Below are 21,492 nucleotides of genomic sequence, written 5' to 3'. Positions count from 1 at the left end.
GTTTCGAATAAGACTACGAAAGGCTATTAAGCTCATTGAGGACATAATTTTCCATCCTCTATCTATAAATATTTTTGGGGAAAGTCGAGGATATTTCTTGTCCAGGATATTCAGATATATTTTATTTGACTAAACAATAACTTAACGTCGACTGCCTTGTTTCTTTATGTTTGAGTTTTGCATGCATCAAACCTAAACATGACGCCCGACGTATAAACCTCGTTTTCGTAAAAAGTCCTCATACCTTCCCTACACTCCTCTTTGTTACAATGAATTCATCCAAATGCATGGACTGCACGTGCCCATGTGTCGGTAATCGTTTGCGCAGTTCACGTGTCTGGATCTACCGTGATTGATCTCAAAATGATCAGTCGGAAAAGACAAGTGTTGTACATAATGGTTGTCGTCTCTGCTGTGTCGTTTTTCTACAACAGCAACCACGTGTTCAGTGAGTATGATCATGTCCTTGGAAAATGTGAGTAGATATGAGATTACGGGTCAAACATCTCGGTATGAGACAACAGCAGACTCTCGTGACGACAGTACGAAACCAGACGTTTCTTTTTCTTCCGTCACTTTATACAGACGATTCAATTTCTTTATAGCGAAACACTGGTGTATCAAAATATTTCTGAAACAGGAATTCAGTGTCTTTAAAAGAGCTGTTAAGTACAGGCTTTAATAACAACAGCTTAGGTTTCCCCATCAGCATCAGAGATTTTACGACCGCTCCTTGTAATTTTGTCATCACTTTGTGCTTCATCTATCAACTGATCCGTGAAGACCCGGGTTAGAATTGGAATTGGTAACCCATGCTTGTCGTAGGAGGCGACTAACCAGATAGGGTGGTCAGGCTCGCTGACTTTGTTGACTCGTGTCATCGTATCCCAAGTGTGTAGATCGATGCCCATGCTGTTAACTGGATTGTCTGGTTCAGATTCGATTACATGTATCAACAGACCATATAGCTTGAATATTGCTGAGTGCGGCCTTCACCAACAAACTATCAATCAACCAATCATCTACTAACTCAGTTAAAAACTTTGCAAATCGGGGAAACCTTGATTGAGACCTTGCTTAATTGGAAGTTTAACTACAAGAATGTCTTCTACAGACCATTCCCCGCACAGCGTGGCCCCGTACTCCCTTGTGCAGTCCCTCCAACTGACGCTGCAACTGCCCCGAAACACAACGTCCAGGAAGGTCATCGTACAGAGCTACATAAAGAATCTACAATCCCAGCTTGTCGGTAGGGTTCAGCAGCAGTATCAGGTAAGTTTAATATAAGGACTTGGTGGTCCCAGCACAGCGCTCGGCATTAATGGGTACAACAAGGACTGATCGGCTTGGAGTCAGTATAATGTGTCTGAGTGGGGTATTCATGCTAAACTGCGGATGGTATCTCAGTGAGCTAGCACTATAAAACCAGCTTAAGTCTGGGCTAGTACAAGCAGCCACACATCGTCGAAATATTAAGTGCGACGTTAAACCCCATTTCACCTCACTTGAGCAGACATAAAATTAAATCTAAGTTCATTTTCAGTTTGAAACCATAAGTGGAAATTATCTAGTAGCCCACGGACAAGTAAGATACCATTATTTGATTGCCCGAAATGAAAACTGACTTGTCCCGGGCGTCGGGCGATGGGATTTTGAACCCCTGACCCTAGTGGTTCATATCTTTGCTTGCCACGCCGCAGGCCCCGGTTCAATTCCCCACAATGTGTGAAGCCCATTTCTGGTGTCTCCCGCCATGATATTGCTGGAATACTGCTAAAAGCGTCATAAAACTAAACTCCCCCACTCATACTTAATTTTGGCATGGTATCTCAGTGAGCTAACACTATAAAACCAGCTTAAGTCTGGGCTAGTACAAGCAGCCACACATACGCACGCATGCACGTCGTCGAAATATTAAGTGCGACGTTACACCCCATTTCACCTCACCTCGCCTCTGTTTTTGAGAAAAAATATAAACTATATTAAACCTTCTTTGAGAGGCCTTTAGAAGTTGAGGCAGTAAGGAAGGATAACAATATATGGATGAACAACTTCTTTATTGCTTTGAGAGCGACGTTTCGGTGTAGGTTCTAACACCGTTATCAAGCAAGTGTTAGATAGTTAGAACCTACATCACTTGATTGATAGTTAGAACCTACATCACTTGATTGATAGTTAGAACCTAGTGAGAATATTTCGACGACGTGCATGCGAGTGTATGTGTGGCTGCTTGTACTAGCCCAGACTTAAGCTGGTTTTATAGTGCTAGCTCACTGAGATACCATCCGCAGTTTAGCATGAATACCCCACGCAGACACATTATACTGACTCCAAGCCGGCCAGTCCTTGTTGTACCCATTAATGCCGAGCGCCATGCTGGCACCACCAAGTACCATAGTTTATCGTCTTTTGGTATGACGCGGCCGGGGGATCGAACCCGCGAACCGCTCTCCAGGCGGACGCTCTAACCACTACACCACGAAGGCGGTTCCGAAAAACAGAAGCGGGAGAGCGAAAGGTACACGGACTGTATCTATAGTCCGGTGATTAGTCATGAACGAGAGTGAGTTTAGGTTTACGCCGCACTCAGCAATATTCCAGATATATGGCAGTGGTCTGTAAATAATCGAGTCTGGACCAGACACTTCAGTGATCAACAGCATGAGCATCGATCTACGCAATATTGGGATACTATGACATGTGTCAACCAAGTCAGCGAGCCTGACCACCTGATCCCGTTAGTCGCCTATTACGACATGCATGGGTTACTGAAGACAAATTCTATCCCGGAACTTCAGGGGTCCATGGTCGAGAAGGCCTTGGTTTTTCATATTCTATTATAATGCACGTTACCAAGCAACATGTTTTAATGGTATTTTAATGCAAAACAATAAAACACATGTAAAAGTATATTGATATATCTGCAGTTTTATGCCATCTCCAAACCATCTTTCTACCTACGATTTCGTGTAAATAACCATAATTACGTTGGATTGACTGATTCATGTAAGCGGTTCTTTTTCTCACTAAATTTGTATTTGTCTTATAGTAAAGTGGGAAAACCTGGAAGACGTTCTTATTCTAATTAGTGCGTGTCGACCATTGAAGCAATGTAGATATTGTGAAACTTTGTTCTATTACCGACGAATATAGTTTATATTATATACAGTCCAGTATGGTTCCCTGGACATGGCGTTTTTCTCGTTGATAGACCCGTGAAGGTCCGGGTTAGAATATTGATCTTCAGTCACCCATGCTTGGTAAGAGGCAACTAACGGGATCGGGTGGTTGGGCTCGCTGACATGGTTGACACATGTCATCGGTTCCCAATTGCGCAGATCGATGCTCATGCTGTTCATCACTGGATTGTCTGGTCCAGACTCGATTATTTACAGACCGCCGCCATATATCTGGAATATTGCCGAATGCGGCGAAAAACTTAACTCACTCACTCATTGAGGATACGATAATGGGAGTATAAGTAGTGCTTTACAGCATGATAAACGGGCCATCGGAAGAAACAATGTATTAGACATATGTGTAGGATATAAAATGACCCGCGGGCATTATTGAAAAGTAAGCCCGCTTCCCAAGGGATTATATCTTCCGCTTCCCAAGGGACGAGGGCTTACTTTTTAATAATGCCCTCGGGTCATGTTATATCCAACTTATAAACCGACCGAAGATATAATTTCAATATTTGGTATTTACTGTTGAAATCAACTGGGATGAGACTGGCAGCCGACACCTTGCCTTGCACGCGCTACCCGTGTCCTGCACATGTGCTGCCCGCACTACCCGTCCTGTGAGGAACACATGGTTTGTGCTGACAAACAATCTTATTCTTCGCAGCGATCCTTCGTAGCCTAGTAGATAAAACCGCCAAGCTAATAAGCGAAGGGTTGCAGGTTCGAAACCAGATGTCGGCACTATATGTTGGAAGTTTTAAATGTGATGCTTTATGATCGCATTCAGTGATAGCAAGACAAAGTTATATCAATCTTCAAAACAAAGTAATACCGAAGTAATATCCCGGGACAGAGGGACAAGATTGAAGTAATATCCCGGGACAGAGGGACAATATTGAAGTAATATCCCCGGGACAGAAGGACAATATTGAAGTAATATCCCGGGGCTAGAGGGACAATATTGAAGTAATATCCCGGGACAGAGGGACAATATTGAAGTAATATCCCCGGGACAGAAGGACAATATTGAAGTAATATCCCGGGGCTAGAGGGACAATATTTAAGTAATGTCCCGGCGCTAGAGGACCCCCTAATCGACGGGCCATCGGGATATGACTAAAGTACTGTCGGAAATGCTAGAAAATGCTTTTTAGCCTTCATACTTTGATAAAGGTGATAAATGTACTATGTTGTCAATATATCAACTCGCCTATAGTGTACCTAATTTTTATTTCAATCGATTTAACATTCCCATGTATTTAAAGGGCAGTTTACAGGAGAGAATATGGTACCAAAACAACAACAGAAATCTGAAATAGTCTTTACATTTATGCTAATAATACAGGTGGTGTAAAAATATGAATCAACGTTTTTCTTTAACAAATAAATGTTGAATATTTGTGTTGCTTTACTTAATTATCGTTTCTTTATTGAAGAAATATTAATATAAATGTTAAGTCTTGATAAAAAAGTTTCCCGTCATGCATGCGCATCTTTATCACAGCGTCCACTATGGCCAACTATTTGCAGTCAGTTGTTGCAAAGGTTTATAAGTTTTTGTGCTTGAAAAAGACAAAGGTAAACCTTTCATTAGTTTAGAAAGGGTTTATTACAGAACTTGTAGAGCTGTTGGTATGTCTTACCAACAAGTTTACAATATTGTACACAAATCAGACAAGACAGAGACCGTCTCAAAAGCAAAATCGGGACGTAAAACCATCCTTGACAACTTTGACAAGGGAGTACTTAGACGGGCGGTCTACAAACTTTATGAGAAGAATAATATATATATTCTAAATAAGCTACACCAGTGACTTCGTTAAATCTTTGGCCCATGTTCTCAACTAGATTAAACTGACCGAATTACATCCATATTTTTGCGATGAAATATACTGTTGACATGCAAAACATTTATTAAAACGTTGCACATTATTTTCTACAACCAATCGATAAGATAACACAAGTGATAGGAATCTTTCCAATGAACAGTAATTCGTATGTTTATTTCAAAACAAACACACATACACACATACACAAATGATCCCTTACATAACCAATACGTATACTATACGTACACATATTCAACATTTTGAAGAAAACATCTATTGAGATGATCCCTTCCCCCGAGCGTTTGCTCAGGTGTCAATTTCACCTGTCGATACCGTGCATGCTGATGACGTAGCACAAGCAGTTAATGTTTGTATCAAATAACGTCCCACTACCAGTTATTTGTCTAATTTTTTGGTATTTTCATCAGTAAAAACACATTTTAGGGCATGTCTCAAAATTTATTCCCTCGGTCTACATTAGGTAGATGTTTCTTAAAGTGATATTTGTTATTTATGTAACTGTAATACCTCTGAATTTTAAATATAAGTCAAAAAGCATTTTTCTAGCATTTACGACGGTACTTTAGAAATACTGCCTTGCAAGAACAATAAAGTAACGTCACTGGAGGTTTATGATGTTTATGATGTATATTAATTATAACACAGCCAGCAACACGCGATCTGTCTGTTTCTTGTTTAACGCAGCACACATAAATAAGCCTATCCCTATATTATAAGTTGTTCACTGGTCACAGGGCTGTGGGGTAGCCTAATGGTTAAAGCGTCCGCTCGTCACCCGGCTTCGATTCCCCACATGGGTACAATGTGTGAAGCCCACTTCTGGTGTCCCCCACCGTGATGTTGCTGAAATATTGCTAAAAGAGGTGTAAAACCCAACTCGCTCACTCAACCATCACTGTGGCTAATATTTTTATAATAGATAAGTATCTTTTCACCCAATGCGTGCATTGTTCAGTGAAATAATCACACTGGAACATCTCCAGTCACTAAAATCCTTCCATTCGCTCAGCGCCGCTCGTTCTTTGTCATGCGTATAAACAAGAGGTGAAACTGTTTGGCCATGACGCTCAACAACGTCTAATTATAAACTCGCTCGCGTGCATCAAACTCTATAAGCCCTGTGCAGAGAGAAACCTAAACGGATCTTATGTTGATATATACGCGACGAAGTTTGGATTTTACGAAGTCTACAAAACATGTCCATACTAGCATAACGGTAGGTATATTTTGAACATTTCAGCCACGTGACCTGAACGTCACATATATGGATACAATGAGAAATTCATACAAACAGGGGCTCCTTACTGCTTTGTGAAAGGTCCAGATCATTTCATATATTACGCACGCGATAGGTGTTCATCTAATAAACGTGTATACGGCTAATGAAAATGGAATTTGGGATTGTGGGGAAGATTCAAGGGTCCGTTACACTCCGTGCCTTAAACACCCGATGACAGAAGAAAATTATTTCAATTGTTGTGGTCTTGCTTCGGGCCCATCTCATCGGTTCCCAAAAAGCTGATACTGTCACAACTCGCTGCTCTGGTTGTTTGGCGCAAAGACGAGTATCTACTTTCCCACGTGATACAGCTCCGGCGTACATTATGTTTGTCAAAGCTCATCATTCTGAAAAGACCACTTTCTCTTTAAGCTTTCATTTTGGAAACGCAAGCTATTATGATTATATATTTTCAGGCTGGCGACAAGGAGGTATATCTGAAGAGGCGCAGCCACGTGAAGAACGCCTGCAAGAAGCTAAACCGTACTCGTAATATAACCCCCAAGGAGCTTCGCCTGCAGACCAGCGTCGTTCGAACCCCCAACCTGCTTTACTGTGCAATACCAAAGTGCGGGACTACTTTTTGGCGGAGAGTTGTGGTAGCACTCACGCGGAAGGATCCATCTATAAGAAGCCCATTCCTGCTTTCCTATTCAGACTTCAATGTTAACAAGGCTGCTTTCAACAGAACCCTTCTGAAACCCAAGAATTTCCACGCACTGCAGCACTTATTAAATAATTCTTTGAAATTCGTCTTCACACGGGATCCATATCACAGGTTGTTTTCATCATACGTGGACAAAATCTACGCTCCAAATAATCAGTTCTGGGAGGTTATTGCCAAGAAGGCCGCGTTGTTGGTCCGGAAGGACATCCGCGATCCTAATGCCACATGTGGTCAGGATCTTACGTTTAGAGAAATGGTTCGTTACCTGAACACATTGTCACCTCAAAAGTATGACGAACATTTCTTGCCGGGTTCTCTGAAATGTGACGTGTGCAGCGTAGAGTATGATGTCATTGGCAAAATGGAGACATTTATCAAGGATATGACTTACATATTAAATAAGTCTGATTCAGTGGGACGTTACTTACAATTTAACGACGTGTCCGCTGAGTATAAGGTAGACTACATCGTCGATGCCGTCACAAGAGCGTTTTTGTTTAAAAATAATGACAATAAACGTTGGAAAAGTTGGACCAAGTGCATCAGTACTCATGCAGCCAATCAGAGGATATGGCGCCAATTACAAATAGGTGGGTACATTGACAAGACGGACCCTTATCCCTTAAGCTCTCGGGAAAGTGACGTCATATCAATGACTGAATACATCAACATGGCGCTGAAGGCATTTAAGCGGTCCTCCAAGAAAGCCAAAGCTCAAAAGACCGAAGCGTATTTACAGGCATATAGTGAACTATCTCGTGATGATTTAGAAACTCTGAGAGAGAAATACTTGGACGATTTTTATTTGTATGACTATAATGATAGACCTAAAGATCTATTTGAGCAGGTCCGTAAAGAGAAATTATGGGATTTCAATTACTATGATCTGTTGAATGTGAAATAGAGGTATTTTCCTCACTCATAAACAAGGTCCATAAGCTTGGTTGTAATGTTTGTAATGTTTGTAAGGTTTGTAAATAAATTATCATTGGTACTTGCATTTCAGTTTGTGTGTCTCTCTGAGTATTGAGTTTGTTATCGACTAAAAAAGGCAGTGGAATATGTTTATGTTCAAGCTCTGCACTAAACATTTATAATTATAAGGATGTATGGGTATAATCAGTTGGGGAATTAATGTTTATCAGACCGTTTAGATTGTGAAATGCAAACCACAGATGATTCATTTATTAACAAACTAAATTATGGGTCATGAATATTTTAGGGTTGTATTTTTTGCAATTGTTAGCTGAGTCTACGCTGAAAGAGAACACACACCAAAAATAACAATACCAAACTTTGTTCAGTGTGAATCCCCTTGTAATCACAATCTTTGCTGAGTGTGAATCCCCTAAAGTACTGTCAGAAATAGAAACAAACTGTTTTTAGGCTGTTACTCTGTATCCCTAACATTTACACAATTACAAATAGCATATGTCGAAATAACCCACATCGGCCTAACTGAGCGTTCAGTAGGATGCTTAATAGGATATCCAAAAAAGCATGTTTTCTCGTAAAATCGGGCAAAACTTAGAAAAATACGAATAGCTGCTGAAAACAATAGATCGAATATATATGGCAATTAGGTCACTCAGCCAGATATGACGACGGGCCGTGAGACTCACCTGGCATGAAATGCACGTGCTGCCTACAGGCACAAGGGGTCATCTCAAATATATTTTATGTTTTTTTCATGTGCGTTGTATATGTCTCATCTATTAACATCTTACGTGTCTTTCTTTCATAAAGTTTATGTTGAGATATGTAAAAGAGTATGATAACCATAGAAAAGCTTAAATTAGCTATCGTATTAAATGTCTAAAAATATATAGGTGACATGACCACCCGAAGATCGACAGGACTGGATATTATTTGTAAATTGTTATGACATGCCGTTTACTTCCCCAGTTTAATTCCCCTGAAGGATTATCTCTTCTTAGCGGATATCTCTATCCCCTAGCCCGACCCCCAACACCGTCTGCGACACCCGTCCTAGTTTTGCTTTTGAGACGACCCCTTCTATCCGTTTGTTTTTATAGTGATAGTGCGGCTCCATGGTAGCTACATCCTTAATAATTTCAGTCTTAGAGTTATTATTTTTTTACGTCAGCTAGCGTTTATAATGAAGTTAATTTTAATTTCAAAATGGGCATTTAAAAAAAGTTCCTTTGTAATACAATATCATCGCACACTAATGTGCATAGAGCCCTGGGCCTAGATTTTCGAAGCTCTCTTAGCGCTAAGATTGTCGTAAGTTAATGTCAATGTATGGCACTTACGACTATCTTAGCGCTAAGAGAGCTTCGAAAATCTAGGCCCTGGTCTGTTCCAAATAAGTCGCTTTCGACTTAGAAAAAACTGCATTGCTCATTTCTGCACTAATCTCTCCTCAGTAAAGTCCTTTTTCTACGTTTCCTATCTCCCTACCACCGAGACTGTAGTTAGAGCGAACTTAGTTTCACATTATCACATTAACTACATAAATTGTAGATAAAAATGCGAAAAATCAGGGTTTTTTTATTTCCGACAGTTCTTAGGTAATCACAAACTTGGCTCAGTGTGAATCCCGTTGTAATCACAAATTGTGCTGCGTGTGAATCCCCGAGTAATCACAAATTGTGCTGCGTGTGAATCCCCGAGTAATTACAAACTGTGCTGCGTGTGAATCCCCGAGTAATCACAAACTGTGCTGCGTGTGAATCCCCTTGTAATCACAAATTGTCCTGCGTGTGAATCCCTAGTAATCACAAATTTCAAACAAACTGTGCTGCGTGTGAATCCCCTGTTTGTTCAGTAAATCACAAACTGTGCTGCGTGTGAATCCCCTAGTAATCACAAACTTTCCTCAGTGAGAATCCCCTAGTAATCACAAACTTTCCTCAGTGTGAATCCCCTAGTAATCACAAACTTTGTTCAGTGTGAATCCCCTAGTAATCACAAACTTTGTTCAGTGTGATTCCCCTAGTAATCACAAACTTTGTAATCTTTGTTTAGTGTGAATCCCCTAGTAATCACAAACTTTGTTCAGTGTGAATCCCCTAGTAATCACAAACTTTGTTCAGTGTGAATCCCCTAGTAATCACAAACTTTGTTGAGTGTGAATCCCCTAGTAATCACAAACTTTGCTGAGTGTGAATCCCCTAGTGCTGAATCCCCTAGTAATCACAAACTTTGCTGAGTGTGAATCCCCTAGTAATCACAAACTTTGCTGCGTGTGAATCCCCTAGTAATCACAAACTTTCCTCAGTGTGAATCCCCTAGTAATCACAAACTTTGCTGAGTGTGAATCCCCTAGTAATCACAAACTTTGCTGAGTGTGAATCCCCTAGTAATCACAAACTTTGTTCAGTGTGAATCCCAAACTTTGTTCAGTGAGAATCCCCTAGTAATCACAAACTTTGCTGTGTGAATTCCCTAGTAATCACAAACTTTGCTGAGTGTGAATCCCCTAGTAATCACAAACTCTTTTCAGTGTGAATCCCCTAGTAATCACAAACTTTGTTCAGTGTGAATCCCCTAGTAATCACAAACTTTGCTGTATGAATCCCCTAGTAATCACAAACTCTTTGCTGAGTGTGAATCCCCTAGTAATCACAAACTTTGTTCAGTGTGAATCCCCTAGTAATCCCAAACTTTGCTGAGTGTGAATCACAAACTTTGCTGCGTGTGAGAATCCCCTAGTAATCACAAACTCTTTTGAGTGTGAATCCCCTAGTAATCACAAACTTTGTTCAGTGATTCCCCTAGTAATCACAAACTTTGTTGAGTGTGAATCCCCTAGTAATCACAAACTTTGTTCAGTGAATCCCCTAGTAATCACAAACTTTGTTGATTGTGATTCCCCTAGTAATCACAAACTTTGTTGAGTGTGATTCCCCTAGTAATCACAAACTTTGCTGTGTGAATCCCCCAGTAATCACAAACTTTGTTCAGTGTGATTCCCCTAGTAATCACAAACCTTGCTCACTAAATAGTAACAATAATTCTGATGACATTGCATATGTCTTTCACCAGACTTCTAATGTGATTTAGCTAAGAGTATTCAAATTCCCACGTTTTTGGTTTGTTTATCAGATTCATATAGACTTATGTTGTTTTTCTATACTATCTAAACACATATCTTTAAGCTCAAGAGTTCGTTAATCTTAGGGGCGGTGGGGAAGCCTAGTGGTTAAAGCGTTCGCTTGTCACGCCGAAGACCCGGGTTCAATCCCCCACATGGGTACAATGTGCCCATTCCTGGTATCCCCCCGCCGTGATATTGCTGGAATATTACCAAAAGCGGCCTAACATCAAATTCACACTCGATAAACTGGAATCTGGAAATTTGATTTGTCTTATTCTTCCTTTCAGACATTACCGTTTCAAGGGTTAGAGAAAATGTACAGATCCAGACGAAAGTTGGTTAGGGACATATGTCGAGTCCGCAGAAGTGGGAAAATGAAGGCAGATAAACTCCAGCGTCAGATTAGCGTTCTGAAAAACCCCAACTTGTTTTATTGTGCCGTGCCGAAAGCCGGGAGTACTTTCTGGAGGCGCGTGTTTGTAGCAGCCAAAAGAAGGAAATCTGGGTTATCATCCCCGTATTTGTATTCATACTCAGATTTTATAACCAACAATTACGCTTTGGATATAAAACTGACAAAATCTAACCGAAAGAAAGATTTACAGAAAACTCTCAAGTCTACTTTCAAATTCCTTTTCACACGTGACCCGTATCATAGACTATTTTCTACGTATATTGACAAAATGTTCGCTCCTAATAGTGTGTTTTGGGAGTATACTGCCAAACGGGCTATAAAGAAGGTTCGGACTGATGGGCGGTTTTACACTGGGTGCGGAGCGGATATTAAGTTTGTGGAATTAGTTAGGTACTTGAACACGCTTCATCCCAATAATTACAACGAGCATCTTATCCCGACAACAGGGAAATGCGACGTTTGTAGTGTCGATTATGACGTCATCGGCAAGATGGAGACCTTCACGAACGACGCCATGTATATTTTGAACAGAACCGGTTTGCTCGGGAAGCAGATTGTTTTCTACGACATGAGGACTGAGCATGAAGTTGATTACATCATCGATGCTGTCGTCAGGGGTTTCCGTCTTAAGCATGTTAAAAGGAGTGCTTGGATCAATTGTGTCAGCAGCCATGCGGGATACCAACGAATATGGCGGCAGTTGCAAATCGCTGGACTGATAGACAAGACACGCCAATATCCGCTTACCTCTCTCGGAAGTGAGACCATCAGTGTGACGGAATATATAAACATGGCACTTGAAGCCTACAGACTGTCTAGTCCGTTATCCATTCTCAACAAGAAGGAAGCGTACTTGCAGGCCTATTCTCAGTTATCTCTGAGAGACTTGGAAGCCATCAGGGAGAAATACCTTGATGACTTCTATACGTTCGGGTATCCTGATCGGCCACCCGAACTTTTCCACAGAGCAAGTATTCCTCAACAAAATATGTTTGACTACTTCGACCTGTTATAATAAAGCTAGTATGAATAACCGTTTTACACATATTATGTTTTTGTTTGTTGTTCAAATCCGCACTCAGCAATATTCCAAATATATGTAGGCGGTCTGTAAATATTTGAGTCTGGACCAGGCAATCTTGTGATCAAAAGCAGGAGCTTCGATCTTCTCAATTGGGATACGATGACATGTGTCGACCAATGTCAGCGAGCCTGACCACCCGATCCCGTTAGCCATCTTTTACGACAAGCATGGGTTGCTGAAGACCAATTGTAACCTCTGATCTTCACACTGTCTGGTAAAACGTTGTTAATTTGGAATCCTGTTGGAATTATATTAGATACAAGGAACTTGATTGTTAATCTGCTGGACACTCTCTTGGCTAGTTACATGACGCGGACAAAGACAATACTTACACCTCTACACCAAAATGGGCTTCACACATTGTACCCATGTGGGGAAGTGAACCCGGGTCTTCGGAGTGACGAGCGTCAGGGATCGGGTGGTCAGGCTCGCTGGCTTGGTTGACACATGTCATCGAATCCCAAACGCTTAGATTGATGTTCATGCTGTTGGTCACTGGATTGTCTGGTCCAAATGCGATTATTTACACACACTGTCGCCATATAGCTGGAATATTGCTGAGTGCGGCGTACAACTAAACTCACTCTCACTCTTGGCACGTTTTTCTGAACCAGGGACTTCATACACCTGCTTCAAGTTGAAACTATACTGACACATGTAAGGAGTGAAATGAATGATAAATTTTATGACCACACAAAACCCAGTAACACATCAGGGTAAGAGTAACAGTTACTATATATTTTCAGGTGTTCCAAAATGGCAAGAGGCAATGTGCTCATTAACAAAGAAACGTAACACGAAATACAGACACTATCTGATCCACTGATAGTCTAATAGTCTACATTGCTCAACCAGTAAGGGGCGTCTCTGGACTTTCGGTCGGGTATGCAGCTGACTTTTAAATAAAAACGGCTGCTTTCAGGACTACTTCAGTTTCATGACATCAAAGTAGTCAAAACCAGTCCAATGTTTTCTGTTTTCGTTGAACAGTTCCTCAGGGCGCGTGTTATAATCAAACATTTCAAAATCGACCATATAGTTTTGGCGGAGATTGTCCATTTCTTTAAATGACGCTATCGAATAGGCTTGTTAAAAGGCTTCTTTCTTGTTGGCTTTAGCCGACGGCCCGGATTTCTTGAAGGCCTCCAGTGCCATGTTGAGATATTCAGTCACGGTGATGTTGTTACTCTGCTCGGGTGAAAGCGGGTACGACTGTATTTTCTCTATCATCCCTCCTATTTGCAACTGACGCCATAATCTCTGGTTTCCTGCATGAAGACTTAGGCACCGCGTCCATCCCTCCCTAAGGTCATACGCCCTCACCACAGCATCAACTATGTAATCCACCTTATACTCAGTGTTCATATCTCTGAATATTATATCACTGTTATAGGACCCTACCTTTTCAAAATATACCGTGTGTCATCTTCGAACGTTTCCATCTTGCAAATGATGTCATAGTCTACTGCGCATGCGTCGCATGTGTACGCAACCGGTCGAGGTGAGGGTCAATTGTTTTAAACTGACGAGTGTTTAAATACTTGACATATTCATCAAACGAAACATCGGATCCACAAGTCTCCTTGGTATTCATATAGGATGATCTAAACATCCCAATCGCGTTTTTACCAAGACCCCAAAGATAAGGGTTCGGCGACAGAATTGTATCTATAAATACGGAGAATACCCTGTTGTACGGATCCAGAGCAAAAAAGAATTTAAGAGTGGTTTCAAAGTGGTTAGTCATGTCTTCCGCTTTAGTCGTCTCGGTCATATTGAGTGGAATCCTGGCATTGGATTCTTTGAAGTCACGATACGATAGCTGAAAAGGTGAAACACTCTTTGGGTCCTTCCTCCTCGTTACCTCTTTAGCTCGTCGCCAGAATGTTGAGCCAGATTTTGCAATGGGACAATATATAATGCGAGGTTGGTCCAGGAACCAGTGAAGTTCACGTATTTTCACTGCAGACATCCGCTTTATATTTTCTTGTTTCTTACAATACTTAATCAAATATTGTTTCCGCTGAATATATATTCTGTCCTTTTCAACATGTAAGTAAATGATTGAGGCATGAAAAACGAAACAGTCACATTTTGATGAATGATACCCCATTAAATCCGACAACATTACAATCTCTTTTCTTTACAATCTATATTTTACACTTTAGACTTAATGGCCAAGGTGTATATTATACTAATTTCAAAGTATTAATGGTGTCATATTTGTTCATGGAATGTTTCCCAATCAAAACCCTGATTTACTGATACCATGAAGCCAAAGTACAGATCAGTTCACATCGCAGATGCCCATGAAGATGCGGGTTAGAATTGGCCTTCAGCAACCCATGCTTGTCGTAAGAGGCGACTAAAATAATTTTTACCTCAGGACAAGAAATTTAACTCTTCGCACCTGTGTCTCAGGACTACAGATTTAAATCTTCGCACCTGTGTCTGAGCACTACAGATTTATCTCTACGTACCTGTGTCTCAGGACTACAGATTTAACTCTTCGCACTCGTACCTCAAGACTACAAATTTAAATCTTCGCACCTGTGTCTCGGCATTGGTTTGTTTATCAGATTCATATAGACTTATGTTGTTTTTCTATACTATCTAAACACATATCTTTAAGCTCAAGAGTTCGTTAATCTTAGGGGCGGTGGGGTAGCCTAGTGGTTAAAGCGTTCGCTCGTCACGCCGAAGACCCGGGTTCGATTCCCAACATGGATACAATGTGTGAAGCCCATTTCTGGTGTCCCCCCGCCGTGATATTGCTGGAATATTGCTAAAAGCGGCGTAAAGTCAAAACTCACTTACTCACTCACTCAGCACTACAGATTTACCTCTTCACGCCTGTGTCTCAGGACTACAGATGTAACTCTTCACGCCTGTGTCTCAGGACTACAGATGTAACTCTTCACGCCTGTGTCTCAGGACTACAGATGTAACTCTTCACGCCTGTGTCTCAGGACTACAGATGTAACTCTTCACGCCTGTGTCTCAGCACTACAGATGTAACTCTTCACGCCTGTGTCTCAGGACTACAGATGTAACTCTTCACGCCTGTGTCTCAGGACTACAGATTTATGTCTACGTACCTGTGCCTCAGCACTACAGATGTAACTCTTCATGCCTGTGTCTCAGCACTACAGATTTAACTCTTCACGCCTGTGTGTCTCAGCACTACAGATTTATGTCTACGTACCTGTGGATGTTGTACCCAGTGCTCCAGTTGGGTTTGAAGGTTATGAATGTAATGCTTCACAATGACATCTCTCTTTTTGACATCTTTTGATAGGTTATGGGTCAGCTGCAGCTGCTGGTGGACCGGCACAGGTAGGAACTTGAAACTGTCAGTGGGATCTAAAAAAATGTCAATCAGTTGTTAACTTAACATTCTCCATAAGTCACTGTCCCGTACCTTAGGCATGTCAGTAGACTAGCATCTAGCCTTTGAAATGAACATATACAGTATATTTTAGTTACTTTCAAGTATGCATATTGAGCAGTGGGGTAGCCTGGTGGTTATTGTGTTCGCTCGTCAAGTCGAAAACCCTTGTTTTCCTTCGAATCCCGATCCGGGGTAGAATAGGTCTTCAGCAACCCATGTGCTTGCCATAAAAAGGCGACTATCTTGTCGTAAGAGGCGACTAACGGGATCGGGTGGTCAGTTTCGCTGACTTGGTTGACACATGTCATCGGTTCCCAATTGCGCAGATCGATGCTCATGCTGTTGATCACTGGATTGTCTGGTCCAGACTCGATTATTTACAGACCGCCGCCATATAGCTGGAATATTGCTGAGTGCGGCGTAAAACTAAACTCACTCACTCACTCACTCTCTTTTGACATCTTTTGATAGGTTATGGGTCAGCTGCAGCTGCTGGTGGACCGGCACAGGTAGGAACTTGATCAGTGGGATCTAACAAAATGTCAATTTGATGTTAACTTAACATTCTCCATAAGTCACTGTCCCGTACCTTAGGCATGTCAGTAGACTAGCATCTAGCCTTTGATTGAGCGGGTTGGCCTGGGTGGGTTATTGTGTTCGCTCGTCAAGTCGAAAACCCTGGTTTTCCTTCGAATCCCCACATGGGTACAATGTGTGAAGCCTATTTGTAGGGTCCCCGCCGTGATATGCTGGAATATTACCAATTAATAGCGGCATAAAACTAAACTCACACACTCAATCATGATTGTTTGAAGATAATAATTTCTTGTCACTAATCAGTGTATTGAGTTAGTAACTATGATTCTCTCTCTCTCTCTCTCTCTCTCTCTCTCTCTCTCTCTCTCTCTCTCTCTCTCTCTCTCTCTCTCTCTCTCTCTCTCTCTCTCTCTCTCTCTCTCTCTCTCTCTCTCTCTCTCTCTCTCTCTCTCTCTCTCGCTCTCTCTCTCTCTCTCTCTCTCTCTCGTGTGTGTGTGTGTGTGTGTGTGTGTGACAGCTATGAGAAATATGCCAGAATATGAACAGGTTTATAGAGACAACCGCTGTGTGTATTGTAATCTAGTCTTTCATTTTACAAATGAACACAAGACCTTCAAGTGGTTTCATATACAATCTTTTCTGCAGTTCCATTTGGTAGCTGGTACATAATATTGTCGCTGCTTATATTAGGCTTAGTGTATCAACACGGGTATGGGAAGAGAAATAAAGAATACTCACAAAACGCCCGAAGAATCCATATTGTTTGCAACGCAAAACATACCCTAAGACAAACTCGTACAATGTGCATGACTGGCAGAGAAGCCTAAAGCTATATGAGACAGGACAACTTGTCAGGAGCCGGCTGGTTTAATATTTTGCTCGATGTTGTTTCAAAGAAGCCATGAAATTATTTCCAGAGTCTTAGGGCATGAATACACAATACCTTTTAGAAAGTGGCCAAATGGGATTATATACTTTTAAAATTCATTTCTCGGTAAAGTACAGATTCTAGTTCTTTGGATGTGTGGGTGTTGTGTGTGTGTGCCATCTGGTATTATACTCTTCAAGAAATGAAACCCATAGGCATTTTCAGCAGTTCATTATGTGCCTAGTATATATTCTGTCTCATCTTCCACAGCCTTAACAACCCGTGAAGATCCGGGTTAGAATTGGTCTTCAGCAACCCATGCTTGTCGTAAAAGGTGACTAAAGGGATCGGGTGGTCAGGCTCGCTGACTTGGTTGACACATGCCATCGTATCCCAATTGCGTCGATCGATGCTCATGCCGTTGATCACTGGATTTTCTGTCCAGACCGCCGCCATGTAGCGGGAATATTGCCGAGAGCAGCGTTAAGCAACAAACAAACACAGTCCCATCTTCTAGGGCGGTGGGGTAGCCCACTAGTGGTTAAAGCGTTCGCTCGTCACGCCGAAGATCCGGGTTCGATACCCCACATGGGTACATTGTGTGAAGCCTATTTCTGGTGTCCCCTGTCGTGATATTGCTGGAATATTGCTAAAAGCGACATAAAACTAAACTCACTCATTTACTCACTCACATATCTTAGAAATAGGGTTATTAAAATGCAAACAAATACCAATGAATGTACAAACTGACGCCATTGCACAATCAATCATAATACACAATTCCACTGATAAAAGAAGCGTTTGTACATGTATTTGATACAAAAACTTATTTTACAAACGTGCCTGGGTTATGAATACAATGATCTATTTTGCAATTTCAGAAACACAAACAGATCGACAGTTCACGAAATGTTGTGTATGTTCGCATGTGTTTCATACAATAAAGCGCGGAAACATACAGATCTGGAAAAGTACAAAGACATAATGTTGTAAATTCCTTTTATGAATGTGGTTGAACATTCGTACTGTGGTCATTTGCTAAAGCTGTCGGTTTCCATTGTGTTTCTGAAAGTCACAAATGTATATTCGTTGTCAAAAACTAATAATAATTTCTAATCAATAATGTGCATTGAAAAACAAGAGAAATTAAATATTGATTGGGTTCAGATTTATTTCTGAGTCTACAAATATATGCAGGTCTAGGCTTCCTCAGCTTCTCCTTCCTCCTCATCAAATTCTCCCTCTTCCTCGGCGGTGGCGTCCTGGTACTGCTGGTACTCAGACACCAAGTCGTTCATGTTGGACTCGGCCTCAGTGAACTCCATCTCGTCCATGCCCTCGCCAGTGTACCAATGGAGGAAAGCCTTTCTCCTGAACATGGCCGTGAACTGCTCGGAGATACGTTTGAAGATCTCCTGGATGGCTGTGCTGTTACCAATGAAGGTAGACGACATCTTGAGACCACGTGGTGGGATATCACAGACGGCGGTTTTAACGTTGTTGGGGATCCATTCAACAAAGTAGCTGCTGTTTTTATTTTGGACGTTGAGCATCTGTTCGTCAACCTCCTTCATGGACATGCGACCTCGGAACATGGCAGCCACGGTCAGGTAGCGGCCGTGTCGGGGATCGCAGGCAGCCATCATGTTCTTGGCATCAAACATCTGTTGGGTGAGTTCGGGGACAGTCAGGGCACGGTACTGTTGGCTTCCTCTGGATGTGAGTGGAGCGAATCCAGGCATGAAGAAGTGGAGACGAGGGAAGGGCACCATGTTGACAGCCAGTTTTCGGAGATCAGCGTTCAACTGTCCAGGGAATCGGAGACATGTTGTTACTCCGGACATGGTGGCGGACACCAGATGGTTGAGGTCACCGTAGGTGGGTGTGGTCAGCTTCAGTGTCCTGAAGCAGATGTCGTAGAGGGCTTCGTTGTCGATACAGTAGGACTCATCAGTGTTCTCAACCAGTTGATGCACAGACAAGGTTGCGTTGTAGGGTTCGACAACTGTGTCAGACACCTGGAAAAGGAAAACATTTGATGATTTGGATCAACTGTATAGCCATTTTAAAACTCACAAATACTTATATACAGTGCATATAACACAGACATATTTCATCTCTCTGCTTCTCTGATAACGAAAACCTCAGTTTATGATTTACAATTCAACTCATATTTGTTCCATCAACAGCCAGAACTTGTTTGTGTCTTGGGTGGAGCTATAAATCTATTCCATGACCAGGTATTAATACTATGTTAGGTGACTGGAGTGAAATACAGTATATCATATATTGGGGCATATCAACAAGATGTTTATCCTTCTTATATACCTTTGGTGATGGCACAACTGAGAAGGTGTTCATGATCCTGTCGGGGTACTCCTCCCTGATCTTGCTGATGAGGAGGGTGCCCATACCAGACCCAGTGCCTCCACCCAGGGAGTGGGTCAGCTGGAAGCCCTGCAGACAGTCACAGCTCTCTGCCTCCTTCCGGACAACGTCCAACACGGAGTCGACCAGCTCGGCGCCCTCTGTGTAGTGTCCCTTGGCCCAGTTGTTGCCGGCACCGCTCTGGCCGAACACAAAGTTGTCTGGACGGAAGATTTGACCAAAGGGCCCAGATCGGACAGAGTCCATGGTTCCAGGTTCCAGATCCACGAGGACAGCACGGGGGACATACTTGCCTCCTGGAAAATGTACATGGTGTTTGTTTTGGTTTTATTTATGTATGTGTAGGCATTGGGCCATCAATATCGTACTTTAATACATCGTGAATTTATGACTGATGAATTTATCTGTCATATTTCTGTCTTAGAAGAGACTTGAGTGTCTCAATATATTCTTAGATACTGCATCTGGGAAGAGTTCGAGTCTCATGAGAAAGAGCCCTAATGCCCTCATTATCAAGGACTGTAGATCCTGGTTATAATTGGTCTTCAGCAACCCACGCTTGTCGTAATAGGCGACTAACGGGATCGGGTTGTGAGGGGCTGGCACATTTCATCATATGCCAATTGCGTGCATCGATGTTGTTTATCACTGGATTGTCTGGTCCAGACTCGATTATTTACAGACCGCCGCCATATAGCTGGAATATTGCTAAGTGTGGCGTTAAACAACAAACAAACAAGCCACTATTACTGTAACATGCAGTAAAATTATACACAACTTCAATACAGAAGTATCCGTTAATATCCGTTAGTATCTTACACACCTGTAGCTTCGTTGTAGTAGACGTTGATTCTCTCTAGTTGTAAGTCGGAGTCGCCGTGGTAGGTGCCGGTGGGGTCAATTCCGTGCTCATCAGAGATCACCTCCCAGAACTGGATTCAAAGAATGAAGTTCAGAACAGAAATCTTACCAAGCAGGTTCAATGCACTGAAATTTTAGTTTAATTTCTCCCTGCAAAGTTTTAATAATCGTGATCCTTGTCTAAGATGTAATGCAGTATTTTCAGCAAAACAATCTATTCACGTGTTTTCTTGTTAAAACTACAATCTATCATATTTATACGGGGAATTTTAAAACCCAGCATTCACACACAAATGCCATTTTCGCACAAACACTAACATGATTTCATTTTTGTTGCAAATGTGATCATGTGTAAAAGTGTTTTCCATTTTCTTTTCATATACATTTACTTATATTAATTTACCTTAGCTCCGATCTGGTTGCCGCACTGGCCAGCTTGCATATGTACGATCTCACGCATGTTGAATGGTGGCGGAAGGAGGAAGAAAGTGAATGGTGAATGCTGCAAAAGTCCAGCTGGGCACTTGAGTTGTTTCTGACCTCGACAAGACGGACGCTGTTTATATATGATGTCTTGTTGTATGCTTGTTTCCGATTGGCTGATGGTTGCCTAGCTGGTAACTACCAACACGATTAGGCTAAATCTGCCCTTAATCTCACAATTAAGCTCATGGTGATTGGCGTCTCATTAAGGTGCGCCACTTTGACGGATATTGCTGCATACAGTCAGTTACAATAATGCTGCTCGGATAGGCTGTCCCTCATACATACATGAATGCATGCATACCTATGTAAGTGTGTATGCAAGTGTTTGTATGTACGTGAGTGGGTGCATGTACGTAAGTGTGTAAGTAAGTCAGTAGGTATGTAAATAAGCAAATGTAAGTAAGTATAAGTGCAC

The 21,492-nt window shown here is 41.7% G+C and overlaps 3 protein-coding genes across 5 annotated transcripts; 1 reads left to right on the top strand and 2 right to left on the bottom strand.

The window, feature by feature from the left end:
- Positions 1 to 284: 284 nt before the first annotated feature.
- On the top strand, positions 285 to 12,509 carry LOC124256331 (carbohydrate sulfotransferase 9-like). 3 transcript variants are annotated; one of them, XM_046690314.1, is made up of 3 exons: positions 285 to 475; positions 1,115 to 1,272; positions 11,335 to 12,509. In XM_046690314.1, the coding sequence occupies exons 1-3, from the start codon at positions 364 to 366 to the stop codon at positions 12,475 to 12,477; spliced, it is 1,413 nt and encodes a 470-aa protein (XP_046546270.1). In that variant the 5' UTR covers positions 285 to 363; the 3' UTR covers positions 12,478 to 12,509. The 3 variants fall into 3 exon arrangements, with proteins under 3 accessions (XP_046546270.1, XP_046546271.1, XP_046546269.1); XM_046690315.1 differs by lacking the exon at positions 11,335 to 12,509 and adding an exon at positions 6,734 to 7,978 and having other exon boundaries at positions 285 to 448; XM_046690313.1 differs by lacking the exon at positions 11,335 to 12,509 and adding an exon at positions 6,734 to 7,978.
- Positions 12,510 to 13,686: 1,177 nt separating this feature from the next.
- Positions 13,687 to 14,663, bottom strand: LOC124256332. The gene is made up of 2 exons (XM_046690316.1): positions 14,411 to 14,663; positions 13,687 to 14,048 (listed from the first exon to the last, which is right to left on the bottom strand). The coding sequence occupies exons 1-2, from the start codon at positions 14,657 to 14,659 to the stop codon at positions 13,944 to 13,946; spliced, it is 354 nt and encodes a 117-aa protein (XP_046546272.1). The 5' UTR covers positions 14,660 to 14,663; the 3' UTR covers positions 13,687 to 13,943.
- Positions 14,664 to 18,495: 3,832 nt separating this feature from the next.
- LOC124256324 (tubulin beta chain-like) lies at positions 18,496 to 21,273 on the bottom strand. Its single transcript, XM_046690301.1, has 4 exons — positions 20,995 to 21,273; positions 20,554 to 20,662; positions 19,671 to 20,026; positions 18,496 to 19,360 (listed from the first exon to the last, which is right to left on the bottom strand). The coding sequence occupies exons 1-4, from the start codon at positions 21,049 to 21,051 to the stop codon at positions 18,542 to 18,544; spliced, it is 1,341 nt and encodes a 446-aa protein (XP_046546257.1). The 5' UTR covers positions 21,052 to 21,273; the 3' UTR covers positions 18,496 to 18,541.
- Between the last annotated feature and the right edge of the window lie 219 nt (positions 21,274 to 21,492).

Source organism: Haliotis rubra, unplaced genomic scaffold (genome assembly GCF_003918875.1).
Source record: "Haliotis rubra isolate DU_JTF1 unplaced genomic scaffold, ASM391887v1 Scf624, whole genome shotgun sequence".
NCBI classification, from domain to species: Eukaryota; Metazoa; Mollusca; class Gastropoda; order Lepetellida; family Haliotidae; genus Haliotis; species Haliotis rubra.
Note: the sequence above shows the minus strand (reverse complement) of the source record. Positions and strands in the feature narration are given on the sequence as shown.